This window comes from Protomyctophum parallelum (genome assembly GCF_964188405.1).
Source record: "Protomyctophum parallelum genome assembly, chromosome: 22".
In the NCBI taxonomy this organism is placed as follows: domain Eukaryota; kingdom Metazoa; phylum Chordata; class Actinopteri; order Myctophiformes; family Myctophidae; genus Protomyctophum; species Protomyctophum parallelum.
Genome location: NC_139714.1, coordinates 6,365,756 through 6,384,065, shown reverse-complemented (window position 1 = coordinate 6,384,065; position 18,310 = coordinate 6,365,756). Strand labels below are relative to the sequence as shown.

General features: G+C 40.8%; 1 protein-coding gene across 1 annotated transcript; it reads left to right on the top strand.

Moving 5' to 3' along the window:
- The first annotated feature begins 4,989 nt into the window (after positions 1 to 4,989).
- On the top strand, positions 4,990 to 17,742 carry LOC310853734 (basic helix-loop-helix ARNT-like protein 2). The gene is made up of 16 exons (XM_083758150.1): positions 4,990 to 5,058; positions 5,186 to 5,227; positions 5,535 to 5,576; positions 5,725 to 5,882; positions 7,492 to 7,571; positions 8,516 to 8,608; positions 8,718 to 8,832; positions 9,153 to 9,302; positions 12,009 to 12,246; positions 12,770 to 12,876; positions 13,526 to 13,676; positions 13,909 to 13,967; positions 14,060 to 14,174; positions 14,969 to 15,059; positions 16,589 to 16,664; positions 17,325 to 17,742. Exons 1-16 carry the CDS (start codon positions 4,991 to 4,993, stop codon positions 17,504 to 17,506), a joined length of 1,767 nt encoding a protein of 588 aa, XP_083614276.1. The 5' UTR covers position 4,990; the 3' UTR covers positions 17,507 to 17,742.
- The last annotated feature ends 568 nt before the right edge of the window (positions 17,743 to 18,310 follow it).

The following is an 18,310-nucleotide window of genomic DNA, read 5'->3' as shown; positions in this document are numbered from 1 at the left end:
AAATCAAATCATATTATGTGCATGTTCAATCAATCAATTATTCCATCAAAGTAAACGGCATAAACAATATTAGTTTGCCTCTTCTACAAAAATAAAACTTACAAGTTAGCGTTCTCTCTCGTTCTCTCTGTATCATACCATACTACTTGTATTATTTCCCACCACGGAGTAACCCATAGGAGTAACGTTGTATCAGACTATATCCAGGCATCCAGCATATCCACCTCGGAGGACAGTGTCGGTAGGCCAATCACAGGCAGGCGGGGCGTTACTATGCCTATGCTCGGACATAAACGGAATTCACGCTCCTTGAGGAGGTCTTATAGTTCAGGATCTGTATCTTGCCTTAGGCATTGGGGGAGGGAGTTGGATATTTAGTAACATTAAAGAAGAGGATCCAAGGCACTCTGTTCCAGTGAGGTGAATTTTTTTTTTTTTTTCAGAGCCCATTTAGGCCTGAGGCCGATTCTAAAAACGCCTCTAAATCCTGAGCTAAGGTTTCTGAAAAACCTCAAATATTTATATAGCAGCATCAAAAAAATTACATTTTTGAATACTGTACATACTGTACAGAACCCAAAAATGCGTACCCGGCCTGAGGGGGTAAAACACCAAAAGGGGTTCCCGCCCAGAATGGGTTTTAAGGCATGGCAAAGAACATTACAAAAGAAGGACCAACGCGTTTCGGCACTCAGCCTTCGTCAGGGTCCCATAGTTATGACATGCAGCAGGAAGTCATTATATAGCGACCATCTTGATTGAAAACACTTGACAGCAATCAGTCTAATACATGTCAGCACAATAAATGTTAGAACATCAATGTCCGCACATTATACATCATAACAGTTAAGTCCATGTGGTTTCAGATACATGGGTATAGAAACGATTGGGAAGTTTTGTCTCTGCAGAGAGAAACGTTCTGGATTGTCACCCTGAAAGCTACGAACTTCCCTGGTCTTAATGACAAAATCGATTTTTCCCCTTTTCTCTAAAGGTTTCCTCCTCCTCACACACTGTTCACAACCTTTTTCTGGTATTTGTTTTGGGGATTCTGTCTTTTTATTTATTTATTGTATTCTCTTACAAAACCATTTCTATACCCATGTATCTGAAACCACATGGACTTAACTGTTATGATGTATAATGTGCGGACATTGATGTTCTAACATTTATTGTGCTGACATGTATTAGACTGACAGTGACACTGATTGCTGTCAAGTGTTTTCAATCATGATGGTCGCTATATAATGATGTCCTGCTGCACGTCGTAACTATGGGACCCTGACGAAGGCTGAGTGCCGAAACATCTTTAATGTTATGATTTAATCTCGCCAACTAGCACCTGTATTCAGTTCAACAAACAAAGGACCACAGCAGCGCTCCCTTCCTCTATTCAACGTTTGGATATTTAGTAACTTGAGTCTTTAGGTGCCTCCTTTTTATTATACTTCTCGCTATATAGGATACTTACTGTATGATATATTTACTTGTAGTATGTTATGTTATTGATCATCTTCTTCTGACTGCCTAGTCTAGTGCTCTGCTCGCCATACTTTGCAGGGTGACGTGACGTCATGGCCTGACATCACGCTGTCGACCGTTTCCGTGACAACAGTCAATTTTGAGTGTTTGTGTAAACAGAAACATTGCGTGTGTGTGTGTGTGTGTGTGTGTGTGTGTGTGTGTGTAATCGCCCATGATTCTCTAGAACAGGGGTGGGCAACTTTGACGATGGAGATGGCCACTATATTTCCACACTCACTCCAGAGGGCCTTATATTACTGTCGTAGCAAAAATAGCCCATCTACAAGCTCAAAACGCGTTGCAGTGCGAAACGTTTTGAGCTTGTAGATCGGCTATTTTTGCTATATTTGAAATGAAAACCTGAATAATCTTTTGCTATTTTTGATTTGGAGTCCTGAAAAGTAACCTTTTTATTTAATTTCAAATCCATTTAGTTAACTTTATGAAGTAAATACAAATACATTGGACATAAAAAAAGACAATAACATTTTAACACTAGTAATTATCTTAAATGAATGTATGTAGTAAAGTAAAGTAATGTTATTCTGATAATAACCTTCGGGCCGCATTAAGTGAAGGTCTAGAACACACATTGTTTGAGCATTCAGCATGAATGGTCAGGGTAAATATTATGCTGAGGAGCAATAAGGAACGTACAGGTCATTGTGTGATATTAGAGGCCACTTGTTGCACAGCATCAACGAGGTCACGGATGAGATGACCCATAAAAGCTCTCAGAGTGGATGTACAAAAAACAATGTATGTCCATGGAAAAAGTACTCAAGTAGTATCAATACTGCAATATAGAAATACTCAGTATAGAAATACAATGTAGAAGTCCGGAATTCAACATTTACTTAAAAGTACAAAAGTATTGGCTTTGAAATGTACTTAAAGTACCAAAAGTAAAAGTAGGCCAATTAAATTAAAATAATGTCCTATTTCACACGTTTTTAAATGTATACAATGGCCAATATGTATATAGGGTTTAAGTGGTTAATGTAGGTTATTTTTACAAATATACAAACCAACTAAAGTTTTCAAATAATTGTAGTGGATTAAAAGTACAATATGCCTGTATTTGCCTTTGAGATGTAGTGGAGTAGAAGTAAATTAAAGTACAAATACCTAAAAATACTTATACTACATACTTATTTAAGTACATAGTACTTGAGTGAAATGTACTTAGACACTTTCCACCACAGGTAAAAACAAGTGAATCAGCACCTGCTTGTTTGTCAGATAGAGAGGTTAATTTAAGCCTACATACAGTACAGTACATAGTGTACTGTACATACAGTACAGTACAGTACAGTACATGACCCTGTTAAACCTCTGTGTCCGTGCCAGAGCCTGACCGACCTCAATAAACCACCGTGGAACAAAAGAGCTTTCTGTCTTTCCTGTGGAGACAGCCGGTGAGGTTTGCAACAATAATGAGTAAAGCACGTCATAACAAAAGGATTGATAATATGATTAAATGTGGTTTTATATATTAGGGAGTTTGTGAGGGAAAAACAAAACAACACACAGGATTGATAATAATTATCACCTTGAAAAACAGCTTGTATGTCGCTTCTCACACAAGATTGAGTTTTTATTTGTATGGAGACTTGTTTCAGGGAATTATTAGGATTGTTGTGACTTTAAAAAATGTTTGTGGCTTGAATAGGCAGCTGTGTTGTATCTCTATTCATGGCGTATCTAACTTATTGCTCTCGCCCTCAAAGAAAACATCACGTTTTTATTCGCAGTGACTCATAAAATGTCACCAACACTAGCTTTAAAAAAAATGATGAATGAATTTTGAATGAATGAAATGCTACAACCTAGATTTGACCTTCTGATGGTGCATTGCAATGTACATCATTCTCTTTCATCAGGTTTCGCACGTGTTTCCCTTTCATGGTTTTTTTACACGCCATTTGCTCCAATTACTCGAAAATGTAGGTGGGCAACACCACATGTGGGTCATTCTTAATGGTCATATTGTTGGAAAGCACCCATCACTTTTACCATCCCATTCTTGTTTTCTCTCCCACACAAACTCTGAATCACATGAAAGAGTCTGGTCCAGTCAGTGGAGGAAGTAGGTCAGTGTTACAGCATTACATAAGCCAACCTCACGGGGGCACGTGCAGCGTCCACAGAGAAAATCCCAAGCATATAGTCTGAGAATTGGCTCCCCACTCCGGCGAGCTTTTGCAGTTGCACTGATTTGCCAGGAGTCACATCAGTGTAATGTTTTCCTACCAAATACTGGGAACTGGGAAGCAGTATGTTTATGTCTCAAGTCAACGGTCACCTGCGACCTATATTTATATAATTATTGTTAGTTAGTTTATTTATCTCGGTCAAGGTTTATCACAGCAGTTGTACAGTACATACAGAATAAAGGTTAACATGTTTCAATTTGGCCGAAAAGGAAAGGGCTGAAGCCGAAGCTTATTATGCCCACCTTATTAATATTTAAATGAATTATTACATAGAAAAGGAGACAAAAACTAAATAAAGAAAACAAGTTTTGAACTTTTGACGTTGCTGCACTTCTTACAAAATCAAGACAAACGAAGCAGAGTGAAAAGAAATGTGGGCTTTAGATTGTTTGACAGAAAAAGCACAGAAAAAGCATATTTATCTCATTATTATTATATGGTGCTAAGGTATTGTCTATTTTGTGGACAATAAAGTACATCATATCAAATCTAATCTAAAGAATCTAATCAAATGCCCAGTCATGCTAAAGTTCACATATCACATTTCATTTTGGGGATTTTCCACTTTTTTATTTTCACAATGATTGTGATCATCATTGTGATGCTGAAACATTTAAAGGCTTATATTCCAGGATTGTCTTGAACATGTGCAGTACTAGGATTATATTCACAAGATGGAATATGTACATTAATTATTAGCCCATCACACATCGAAATATAGATCTATTTTACTCCAAAGTTTACAAAGATTCTGGACATACCGGTAAACAAAATTATTACAGCCCTCAAATACAACACATACACTTAGTAGTAGTAGTAACTCATGTATGTGAGCTGAGTCAATCACCTAAAAACATTTAAGAACAATGATTTTCAGTAAAGGTAGTTTTGGAAGACCTGGCTTCGTCTGCTCTGCTGTTTGTGTACTGATTGAAGAGTAAGACGTCACTTTATCTCCAGCTCTAGAAGCACCAGCAGAGTACACTCCTCTAGCTGCCAGCGCTCTGCCTGAAGAGATGCCCTCTGCTCCCCTCGCCTCCATGCCACTCAGTGGATTGATGCCCTCTGCTCAGCTCGCCTCCATGCCAACTAGTGAATTGATGCCCTCTGCTCAGCTCGCCTCCATGCCAACTAGTGATGTGATGCCCTCTGCTCCCCTCGCTTCAATGCCAACTAGTGAAGCGATGCCCTCTTCTCCCCTCCCCTCAATGCCACCCAGTGAAGTGATGCCCTGCACTCAGCTCGCGTCCATGCTATCTACCTCCCCACTGGCAGCCGTAGACCTGCCAAGGAAACGCAAAGGAGACACAGAGGACAGGTCAGGCTGTTAAGAAATAAATGCATTGCTTTCAAGTAAATATGTATAGTTTATGAGAGTGCATTCATTTCTATCTGATGAAATATTGTCTAAAAACTATGTGTTGTTATTCTTTGTTTGTATTTAGCAGGCAAAGTCTTGACGTAGAAATGGAGGATGACGTCAGCAGGTAAAAAGCAATGCACGCAAGCAAGCTGCATTTTCTAAACTTTATCTTAGAAGCGCATTGGGGGCATTCAGGTGGCGTGGCACAGGGGTGAAGTTCCTGCCCACTGCAATCCAATCCCACCCCACTACCAGAATCAGAGAGGCAACGTTGCCGTGTGTGTCAGCTATTCACGGGCTGACCAGCACTCCACTAGTCCACCTACCTCCAAATTTGGCTTTTTATCCCGCCCTCAATGTCTTCACATATTGTACAGGTTATGGGTTAAGATATAATAATAGTTTTGATGTTTGGTAATTCTTTGTTCTAGATCTGAAGATGATGATCAGCACCCTAAAATCCGATGCTACAGGTTATTAAAATCTCACTTACAAAGTCCATAATGTTGATGTTATTTTCTTTCTTTTCGAAAACACACAAAACAATCTTAAATATTTGGAGAATATTCATGTTTTAAGTTCCAGAGTCATTTTTGTTATTTCATTGCTAACTGTGTACAGGGCGCCCCACAGCCAGATTGAGAAACGACGGAGGGATAAAATGAACGTTCTGATTGATGAGCTGGCATCCATGATCCCTGCCTGTATCCCGATGTCTCGGAAACTCGACAAACTCACCGTGCTACGAAAGACAGTGCAGCACCTGAAAGCCCTGAAAGGTAGGCGTAATCGCTAAGGATGTCCCGATCCGATTCCGATCATTTGATTTTGAGTATCTGCCGATACCGATTTTTCCCGATCTGATATTTAGATCTTTATAGGACACTTATGCCAATAAGTGTCCTATAAACATCAAAGCAACAAACATCAAAGTGTCCTATAAACAAATAAGACAATATCCAGTCTAATATCATGATATGGATATAATATTGATACTATAGGGATGTCCCGATCCGATCCCGATCATTATAGAAAATGACGTAATCTCTGTCCATGTCAATCTGCTAGCGCAGTGGTTTTCAACCAGTGGTCCGGGGACCACCAGTGGTCCTTGAGGCTGTTCCAGGTGATCCCCAGCCAAATGGAGAGTTGGTAACCAAATGGACCCTTATAGATCTTTTAACTCTTGAGAGCGTAAAATGAAACCAAATGGACCCATTATTGTTAAACATCTGCATTAATTAATTTACAAGAAGTCTACACAATGGCATTTAATGTTTGTGTTGGGACAAAGTTTGTGTTTTTTACACGCACACTAAAAGCTTCACACTGGACATAGGAGGGGCTAGCGCCCCTCAAAAATACATTTTCAGTTTAGGATACCAATTTCTCTAGCACGGTACCACCATGAGGAATTGTTGTCATCCCCTAAATATATAAGATACCATTGGTGCCCTAGTAAGATGAGCTGTTATTGTCTCATCAACGAACCAATCACTAGAAATGTACCTATTGACATGGTCAATGGATTGGTGTGTATGGCATTCGACATCCCCCCTCCCTCAAACTCTTTCTCCTCACCCTCAAACTCACTCCCCTCACGAGAGCCAAAAAACGTGATCGGGACATCCCTAGTATCAATATTATATCCATATCATTATATTAGACTGGATATTGTCTGTGATTTGGGATATTGTACTACTGTGATATGATGTGTTCGATAAAATATAAATATCGGATCGGGAAAAATCGGCAGATGCTCAAAATCAAGTGATCGGAATCGGATCAGGAGCAAAGACAAATTCACAGAGGCTTGCCATTAAGTGCAGCAGCACTGATTAGCTACACCTGGCCTACGGAGCACCTGCTCCATGGATTACACCCATAGAGTATTAAAAGGATAGAGACTAAACTGGCGCGAAGCTCCGCCCCCTCCACTATTCATGTCAGTGGAAGTTGCTCAGTGGCGTTTTGAAGCACCTGGAAGGCTGCCGGAAGTACTGTCTATTTCCGCATGATTCAGCATTTGGACACCAAATTTTGGTGTCCGGAAGTCCGGAAATGCGGAAGTGCAGCTGGGCTTTAACATTGGGCGCTCGGTTGCACGGGGTTTCCTCGTCAAGAATCCACGGGTCCGCCTGCAGTCCTTCCTCTTACCACTAGGGCCCAGCGCTTCAACATTGGAGTGCATAGCTGGCCCCTTGATTACACCTCAGTAATGGCCGCGCCCAGGGCACCCCTCTGTGAATTAGCCCTTGCATTAAGCCCCTACTAGTGGTCACTTGTTGAAATATTGATGTTGTTTGTGTAGAATGTGACGTTGACACAGAAGGTGAGCCAGCAGCAGGAGACGTCTCACACGTGTTCTCTGTGTCTCTCACTCAGCAGGGACAAGCAGCATCTTCCCCGACAGCACCTACAAGCTCTCATTTCTGTCTGACGATGACCTCAAAAAACTTGTACTCAAGGTAAGCATATGTTGGCCTAAATTATGTTCTATCCTCCCTCTCTTGAGTTAGCCAGTGTAAAGTACCGAAGTAATGCATTTACTGAAGTACTGTAAGAACGTATGCCGTTAAAGGTTAACTCAAAAGTAAGCACAGCTTGTAGATTTAGAAAAATGTTGACATAGCCTATCTTCTCCTCTTAATGGCATGTGACACTGAATCTTTTCAAATTAAATGGGGATCAAATACATTCACATTGGGGGTCCTTCACATGAACATGTTTGAGAATTTGCCTTTGTCACAGCCAGGAGGCAAACTGGATCCGGAAATTCTTTGTCAATGAGAGCTGGCTGGACCAGCTGATTGATTGATTTGATAGTTTATTAGATATAAATGATTGTAAAAACAGCAACAGAGTACAGTCAACCCCTTATTCCAAAAGGGATAGCAGCACCAAAATAAATCGGCAGTATGGCGAGATTTGGTTGTCAGGCTGTCAATGATGGACAGTCTCACGATACTTTTTGGCACGCTGAGAAACATACATCGGTAGAATGATACGACGTACATGTCGGAAAGCAACATGGCAGTAAACAGTGTGATATGTATTCTTCATTCATTGACAGAGTAGTTTGCAAAGCTCTCAATTGTTCAGAAATAATCCACCTGGTCCACCTGACCTGGCCCTCATTGACTGCAGCGCATTCCATGGACTCCCTCCCGTCTGCAGTTCGTTTCCCAGTCGCTGAATACAGAAAATGACGTAGATGACCGTACTGTACCTTGTTCTATAAAATACCTTGACAAAATTAGGGAAGTACAGCTCCAAAAGGAATGCTGCAGTGTCCTGGTTACCGGAACGTAACGGGGACATTTTCAGAAACCATGTATTTCAAATATTCTGTTTTGTTGTAATGTGATGAAATCGTTCACTTCTCTCCCGTTCTCTCTATCTCCATTAACAGGCTGCGGACGGTTTCCTCTTAGTAGTGAGCTGTGATCGAGGGAAGATCATCTTCATCTCGGAGTCGGTCTCAAAGATCCTGAACTTCAACCGGGTGAGTAGGACTTCTACATTGTAGCTACAGTGTACTACTGTAGTATTTGTACCTTTAACCTTTTATGGCATACGTTCTTTTGTGTTAATTTGGTTCAAATGGTTTCCAGCTGGAGCTCGTTGGTCAGAGCATCTTTGATTACATTCACCATAAGGACATCGGTAAGGTCAAAGAGCAGCTCTCTCCCTACGAGAACCCCCACGAACGCCTCATAGACGCCACGAGTAAGTCACAAGGTCAAGTTTAGGCTTCAATTGAGCTTCTCTCTCTAGGACTAGGTCGTCATTTCAGCGGTGTTTTATACAAGCCACTTTTATACAGTTAAAATCATAATACTTTATTTATGAAATTACATTGTAATGATAAAATGTTTACATTTTATTATTAAAAGTCCATTCTACTGCTGCTTCATTGCTATAAGAAAAGACAGTAGGACATGGGAATATGAATTTGACTCAATCTCAGAGTTAAATGAACACTGTGCTTCCAGATGCTACCGGATTTTGTGTTACCAGATAGATGTTTTTTGTTTGTTTTTTGCTAGCTGGGCTACAGGTGCAGGCAGATTCCCCGGGCGGAGCGGCCCACCTGTCTACTGGTGCACGGCGATCCTTCTTCTGTCGCATGAAGCACAGCAGAGTCCACGGGAAGACTGAGGACAAACACACACTGTCTTCTACGTCCAAAAGAAAGGGTAGGTTCATTTAGAAGAAAGGGTAGCTACATTTAAAAGAAAGGGTAGGTAGGTACATGAGAAGAAAGGTTAGGTACATAGCTGAGTGGTTAGTGAGCCCTCCTGGGGAGCCAGAGCCCCTGGTTACCACAGGTATGATTCCAGGCCATGTTCAAGGTGGCTGTTCATTTGTGATTATTATTATTATTTTAGAGGCCACTTTTACAATTTTCCCTAGGGAATTCTTGTCTCTGATGCAGAGATTACCATACCAACAGATAATCGAAAAATAAATGAACCTTGAACCTTGAACCTTGTAAGGGTGTCTACTAACATATCCCACATTGGTTTCTATTCAACCACCCTAGGGGAATTTTTGACAGCTGCTGAAAGTTGGGGTACCACACAACCAATATAAGGAAAAATGTTCTAAATTTCATTATCGGGACTCGAACGCCGTCAGGCCCGGACGGTTGAGCTAACTGTCAGGGCCAGCAAGACTATTCTTAAACCCCTAATTGCTCTAATCTGCCTATATGGTTAATGCTGGGTCAACCCAGGCTGTGATCGGCTGGGTTGACCTGATAACTGAATTTCCCCCGCGGGGCAAGTAGGTTCACATTCACAGTTCACACTATTTAGAAGAAAGGGTAGCTGGGTAGGTACAATTACAAGGGTAGGTACTGTACAGTACTGTCTCCAGGCAACAGTGTGTTTGTCCGACAGAGGGGAAACAAACAAAATGTTTAATTAAAGTAAATTATGCAAATGATGCAGTCAACTGACAAAGGAAAGCTTTTAAAGTGGACGATTGAGGCTTGATGGGAGAGAGATGCCTTCTCTGCCCATGACCCTAAAAAACATCCGCAGGCACCGTAAAAATAACATTAAAAAAAGCTGTCAATGCTTGATTAAAGAGATATTTATTCCTACCGACTGTAACCAATGGAAGGTTACAGTCTCACCAGTTTGCTTCAATTTACAAAAGCATAGGTTGAAATTCCAGTTCATGATGCAGTACAATTCAATATTAACATTGTCTTTGTGACCATATCATTTTGGTGCTTAATCAAGCGTATCCAGGGTTTTAATCATAATGATTCATTCTTAATTTTGTAACATTGACATATTTCCCCCAAAAAAAAAGTCTTTGTATCTCAGTCTGGGAAGTGGGTCAGTGCAGTTCAGCACTTTGCACTCACACAGTTTGGACAAATAGATTGAGCTTCGGCGCCCTCCAGTGGTACAACTTGGCAAGTGCACTGATTTCAACGAGTCAAAGGAACGCTTTCTTTAACAGAAACTTAAGATTCTGCTTTGTACCAAATGGTAATTGAAAGATTATAACATATAACATTTATTTCCATTGTACAGAGTGAATATATATACAGTTCTGATATTTAGTACTGATATCTTTGACAAAAAAAAGGTTGTATCTATTACATCCTACAAGGAAAACATCGAACCTTAAAACCACTGTGATAGAACTTCACATATCCAAGATCACAAGTATTGTTGATATGTGATGGTGAACTATTGTTCTGACTCTGTCTATTTGTACAGCATTCCACATAGGGCAGAGAGAGCCAGTGTTAACGGTGATGTCTTCTAATCTAAATCATGACAGTTTTCTGAAAAACGTGAAAAATGTTTCTACGTCAGTGATTCTCAAACTATTTCATGTCAAGGACCCCGAAAATTGTATGTATTTGGCCCGCGGACCCCCATCTGAAAATGCGTTGTTCCAAGGACCCCCCAGAAACAAAGTATATGAGTTAAAAACTTTCGCTCTGAAAGAATATACATTCAAAGATTTGCACGACATTTTCATGATTTAAAAATAAATAGCATATCTACAATCTATGAGCTTATAGTTCCCATCCTGAATGGGTTAAAAATGAATATCATCTTAATATCAATACTGGTGCCAGATGCAATACCTTCCCTATTGGCAATGGATATGAGTCTCTGTGAAATCAAGACTTTTCATCTCATGCATATTCTGTTATAGTATATTATATTCTTGTTTAGTTTTAGTCATAGTCTCATTCAGTAGTTTTCATTTAGTTTTTGTCACATTTTAGTCACCTGGAATGCTTTAGTGTTAGTCTTGTTTTAGTTGACTAAATATCATAAGATTTTAGTTGAATAAATGTACAGTTGATTTTTTGATTGATTGAATAGTTTTATTAGACAGAATGTAAAAACAGCAACAGAGTACAGTAAAAATGCTCAGTCCAAAAGGGATAGCACCAAAAACAAAGTCCTTGCGGTCTTGTTTCCATTTAGGCCCTATGCAATCAATTCATAGACATGACAAGAATAGTAACAACAAAATTCAATATCATCACAGGAAAAATGAACACACTGTATGTACAGGAAGGGGGACAAGGAAGGGGGGGAGGGGTGATCAGGCCTGTTTCCCAACCTTTTTTAGCCCCCTTTTCTGTTTGGATCTATGAGCTATCAAGAAAGGCCAGGAAGTCGTTTTTTGCCACATGATGTCACACGCAACACGCATACCCTCTATATTCACAAAAATACCCATTCTACAATCTCACAGATTAATCTGCAAAAAACAATTCAGAGTTTGTTGACAATATGCATACAAATAACTGCATTTTAAGGTTAAATGTGAACACTAGGGGGTGGCAGGTGCCTCAGTGATGACCCAAATGAGCCCCTTGCAGCACACAGGTTTAATTAGTGTTGTCCATGTGTCTACAGATTCCTACAGATACTGTACTGTCCACTGCACTGGGTATATGAGGAGCTGGCCCGCCGGCCTGCTGGACACAGAGTGTGAAGTGGACAAGCAGTCCTCTCGTCTTGCCTGTTTGGTGACCATGTGCCGCGTCCATCCCCACACTCCCACCCAGCTGCCTTTCACAGAGGTCGACGTCAAGCCCACTCAGTTTGTCACACGCTGCGGCATCGACGGAAAGTTCACTTTCGTAGACCAACAGTGAGTTCCGTCATTTTGCTTCTACCCTAGTTCTCCTTGTCATTTCTCAACACACTGACTGTTCCATTGGGGGGAAAAATGGCATTGAAAGTGTTTGTGATAATTACAACCAGGAGTTCTTCAGTAGTTTTGTCACTTCACTGGCGTTTGACGTTTGACGTGTTCTGTCTTTGCCATTGTTTCTCAAAAGGAATGGTGCATCTCTTGATGACATCACATGCCAACGAGCATAGTGCGTAACCCAATCGCATTTACATGAATCTTCCTGATGAATGTTACACACAAGGCAGTTGTTCTGTGCATGTTTGTCTTAATTTGTCTCATTTAAAAGTCACATCTAGCCCTTTCTTAATTAGTATGTCTGGGAGAAGCATTCCATTACAGTGGTACACTTGAACAGAACTGAAAGTATGGCTGTGGTGGTACCAAACCCCAAAAAGATAATAATAATACAAAAAAGTGAGAGAGAAAGTAAATTGTGTTCTTTGTTTTTTATTTATTTATGTCCTTTTCTCTCCATCAGAGCCACAACAATCACAGGTTATCTACCGCAAGAACTTCTCGGCACATCGTGTTACGAGTACTTCCACCGGGACGATCTACAGTATCTGGCTGAAAAACACAGGCAAGGTAAGTCTTTTTTATTCATGAGCTTTAAAAGATCATTTACACTTACATTTACAATATCTTTTTAATGACAGATTAAAAAGGTTTAAGACCACAAATGTCCACAAATGACCACAAATGTCCCAAGAAACTCGCTAACCTAGCAACACATTTGGCTGCGATCTGGGAGAGCAGCACAGCTGATTTCTATGTTTTGATTAGGTGTTCCATTACGCTCGTTTAAGCACGGCTAGTTTCAATCAGCATGTCCAAACGACATTGGACATTTTTGTAGAGGGAAAACCTGTGATTATGGAACCGATACCTTTTATCACCATAAAGCTGACAAAAATAGAAAAGGAACCACCGCTCATCTGCTGAAAAAAACTTTAGAGAGGTGCTGGAGCCACAAAAGGAGTATGAGGAAAAATAAAGGGAAGCCTGAAGAATGCCTGAAGAAGGTCAGTAGACCGAAAGCTTGCCAAAAATAAACTGAGTGTGCGGAGCTTCCCTTTATTTTTCATCACCATAAAGCTGAAAATACCATGAAGACCTCTTAATAAAACAAAAGAGAAAATATAAAGTCATATAGGCCTAAAGCATTTTGGAATCAAACTCTTCACATATACACTTCTTTGTGATGACAGTACCGTTGTTTGATATCTCTCTACAGTTCTTCGAAGCAAGGAGAAGTTAGAAACCAACCGCTACAAGTTCAAGACAAAATATGGCTCCTACATTTCTCTCCAAAGTCAGTGGTTTAGTTTTATAAATCCATGGACCAAAGATGTCGAGTTTATCGTGTCGGTAAACAGAGTTCTCTCGTAAGTATAGTTTCTTATAAACCCTCATAACAACATTCACAAAATGTTATACGTTTTATATGCCAAGTGTTCATCTTTATTATGACTTCACATATAGTTTTTTCTTGTTTTGTATATAACTTGCTTAAAAAATACTTTTCTTTAAAATAGTGCATGGCATGGCATATGACTTCAGATAGCAGCAGTACAAATATTTGAGTATGATGACGTGATTGCGTGATCCTACCCATAGGGGGCCCAGTCACACAGCGGGAAGCGGACAGCCTGGCCTTTCAAAAGCCTTACAACAGGGTAAGAAGAGGTGTCTATGTTTGGACTAACATTTGGCCTTCCTATTGGCTTATTTTATGGTCTTATGGTCCTTTCTCAATATCTCTTCCTAGATGTCACTAAATGGATTCCACCCATAATTCCAGGAATCTCCAGCGAGTCGGATACAATGATCTATGCTGGCAGCATTGGGACCCAAATTGCAAATGAGTTAATTGACTCCAACAGGTGTGTTTTGTTTCTTTGTACAGTATTCTAAGCCTAGGGCCTGACTCACACGTGCACAACAGATTGATGTATAGCTGATGCATGAGACTTGTTTACTGATGCAAGCTCGCAATTAATTTCCAATGGGAGTCACACAGTTTGACACAACATTTTTGTTGTATGAGGGGGAGGGGGGCAGTCGAAACACAGCCGAAAGCCGTATAACACAAATGTTGTGTCAAACCATGTGACTTCCATTGGAAATGCATTGGGGCGGCCATGACACTTACCCTTTGTTTACATCTAGCATGCATCAATGTGAGGGCATGGCACACAACTGCGTATAGGCTCTATGCACACACACACCATTTTGGAAAGAACTTGGGCCCCTTCGCTAATCCCTACTTCCTTCACAGGTGTTACTGATGAATGATACTAATGACAGCTCTGTTCCATTCTGGCCAAACAGAGTCAGGGTGCTGCTACGCTATTGTGCTCACTGCTACACCAGTGGGTCTCAAAGTGTCCATAAGTGGGTTCCAAATGTCCCGTACGGGTGTGTAACTCGGAGACTTTACAAATGGAACCAAATGGACCTTCACGGGTCCATTTGATGGGGTCCTTGAAAGTAAAAAGTTTGAGAACCACTGTACACTAAACGGAACAGAGGTAACACCTGTGAAGGAAGTAGGGAAGGTGACCGGAAGTAGGAAGAGTTATTCTGTGTGGCATAGACTCTATGCACATACAATCAACAAGGGAGTGATTTACTTTTTTTATTTTTATGGCTTCTGTTTCCCTTTGTGTCTAAGCAGAGTGAACTCCTCTCCATCAAGCGGAGCTGCCAGCCCCTTCGCCCCTATCCAAGATAAATCTCCATTAGTACCCCCACGAACTAATAGGAATGTGAGTGGTCCATGTTTACACACCTCAGTTTACACACCTCAGTTTGCACTTTCATTTTACACTTGGTTGCATGCTGAAAATAGCAGATCTACAAGCTCAAGCTCAATGGCCTCGGTTACATGCACAAAATGTATTCAGAATGAATGAATTCATTCCGAACAGAGATTCATACCCAACTGTTTACATGGAACCTGAATACAAGTATTCCTATTCCTCAATTGTTTACATGACCAAAGCATTCATTCGGAATATAACTTTGGACTATAGAGATGGCCAACCCATAACCTTTATCCCTTAAGAAATGAATAATCTGGGGCACGGTGGCACAGTTGGTAGTGCTGTCGCCTCATAGCTAGAAGGTCCTGGGTTCGATTCCCGCTGGGGACGCTGTGGGCACTGGCGGCGTGTTCCCTCCTCCGCGTCATCAGTGCCCATACCCGAGGCGGGGGTTGGCGATAGGGCCTTTCTGTGTGGAGTTTGCATGTTCTCCCCGTGTCCCCTAGGGTAGATACCCTCACAAATACATGCCGTAATCCTGGTCTCTAAAACTACCTCCCCCTGGCCAGCCGGGGCGCCTGATGGAGGGGAAAGGAACTGGTCGGAATAACGTGTCCCTTCCACGCGCTACGTCCGGCCGGGGAAATTCCCCTCTGTCAGGTGAAAAGAAGCAGCTTGGACTCCTCATGCATAGAAGGAGGCATGAGGTCAGTCCGCTGCCCCCCCCAGGTTGGCAGAGGAAGTGTAGCGCCCAGGATTACATTAGATAATTGGCACTGGGTGAAAAAGAAAAACTGGGTTACAAAATCGTGGGATAAAAATTTAAAGAAAAAAAAGAAATGAATAACCGAGAAACACTAACAAATAATACAAATATATTTTGAAGCGCAACGACACGCGACCTCCACCCAAAACAACCCAGAACTAAAAAACACAGCATCCATACACCAATACACTGCAATTGGCAATGGCACTGTAATTCGGTTTGTAAATAGCGCATTTTATTATGGGGAAAAAATAACTGGTGTATTTGTATTTTTGGGTAAAATAGCGCATTTCTGCCATCCCTGCTTGGACATGGGCATAAAGCACTATAGTCTACTAAGGGCAGACATGCAAAATAATGTATTCCAAACTCCCAGTAGCATTCAGAATAAAGTGTTTATATGGTGATCTATACCGATTCAAACGGTATATACCACCCCTCCAGACCGGAATGAAAATTCATTTGGAATGGGATATTCTATTCCAATTGAGGTGTTTACATGAGCATTTTTATTCTGATGACTGGAATGAATCCAGTCATTCCGAATGAATTTCTGCATGTAAATGGGGCCACTGTAAAATGTAAGTGTAAAATCTGCCATTACGACGGCATCAAGTCCCGCCAAAATACATTTTAGTCGACAAAATCAACACTAAAACATTCCATGTGACTAAAACGAAATTAAAACTATTCAAAAGACTAAAACTAAAAATGTGCTGTCAAAATCAACACTGTTTTGTTCCCTGGCTAATATGAACGATTCTAGGTGTCCAGTAAAGAAGCAGAACCTTCGTCTGGATCTGCAGAACCCTCTAGCAGCAACCCCCCCGCAGCAACCACAGGTACGTGTGTCATCAATCATGATAGTTTTTTTTTTTTTTTTTTTTTTAAGATTAGTTTTTGGCTTTTCTGCCTTTATTGATAGTATCAAGTGAAGATAGACAGGAAAGAGGGAGAGAGAGAAGGGGAGAGACACGCAGCAAAGGTCGTCATTTGTTTCATAATGAATATAATGAAAGGTCGTTTCATTATATAGATATTCCACTGTTGCTTCGTAATCACAAATTGCACAGGGCAAATGTGACAATAACGTAATATACAAAGAATTCACTGACAAATGTAATAACGTTTTCAATAATTTACTCAATTAATTAATTCATTACTCATAGTAACTTGTGTTAGGGACAAGATGACGTAAATTTTCCCTTCATTGTCAATGGTGTTTTTAAAACAAACATTGAACTAAAAACAAACATTAAACCTGTATATACGTACCTCAAAAATAGCAAAACATAATTCAGGATTCCAATTAAAAAAATGCCAAAAACCCCAAGATTTCAATTCAAATATAGCAAAAAATAGCAGATTTTGCTATGACAGTAATATGCAATGTGGCCCTCTGGAGTGAGTGTGGAACTATAGTGGCCCTCTCCATCGACTGCCCACCCCTGATCTATTTCCACCAAGTGTTCATTATTTGTCCATGCTCTTGTTTGGTCTAGGCGAGACATCATCATCACCAACTCCATCATCCCAGGTGGACTTGGAGAGCATGGTGGTGCCAGGCCTGTGCACCTTCAGCAACGATGACGCGGCCATGGCCGTCATCATGAGCCTGCTGGAGACGGACGCCAGCCTGGGCCAGACGACCGTAGACTTCGATGACATTCACTGGTCTCTTTAAGCCTGGGCCAGACGGTAGACTTTGATGATATTCACTGGCCTATTTAAGGGAACAACGCTTTGGCTCTTCAAACTCCCTCTCACACACTCTTTGCTTCGGTGTTTTCTCCAGGCATTTGGTCAAGTACAGTACGAGTTACAGTACACTTACTTCAAGCTGGAATCGGCTCGCTCTTCTGTGGCTGAACGGCCGCGCTCGGTGCAAACGGAACCGTGTAGACGCAAAAACCACCAGTGGTCCTTGCGGATGTTCCAGGTGGTTCCCATGCAGCTAAATGATGGAGAGTTGGTAACCAAATGGACTTTTATTAGATCTTTAACTCTTGAGAGTTAAATCATTGTTAAACTGTCTGCATTACTTAATTTACAAAAAATCTACACAATTAGAATTAGAATGTAGAAGAATTGTTATTCTGATCAACGTTTGCCTGTTATCATCATCATACATCATCAGCATCATCAACATCAGCATACAGCATGGAATTGTGGACAACATTTCATCCGACGACAACGAAGTAGTCTTGGTTCTGAGAGGCTAAATGTCATCAAATGGTGGTCCGTGCCGAATAAATAATGAACCTTGACATGAAAAGGGTTGAAAACCACTGAGAGAGCACCAAAAGCATACCCACTGCATGTTTTATTTGTGGTGGGTTAATGCAAAAATAATAATATATATATATATACCGTAAGTTAATTATGGGTATTTTAATCAGTGAACTTACACCCAGCAAGCCAAATGACGTCATGATGGCGTTATGATGACGTCCTCCGGTGACTCCGGTGACATTCAGGACTATACCAG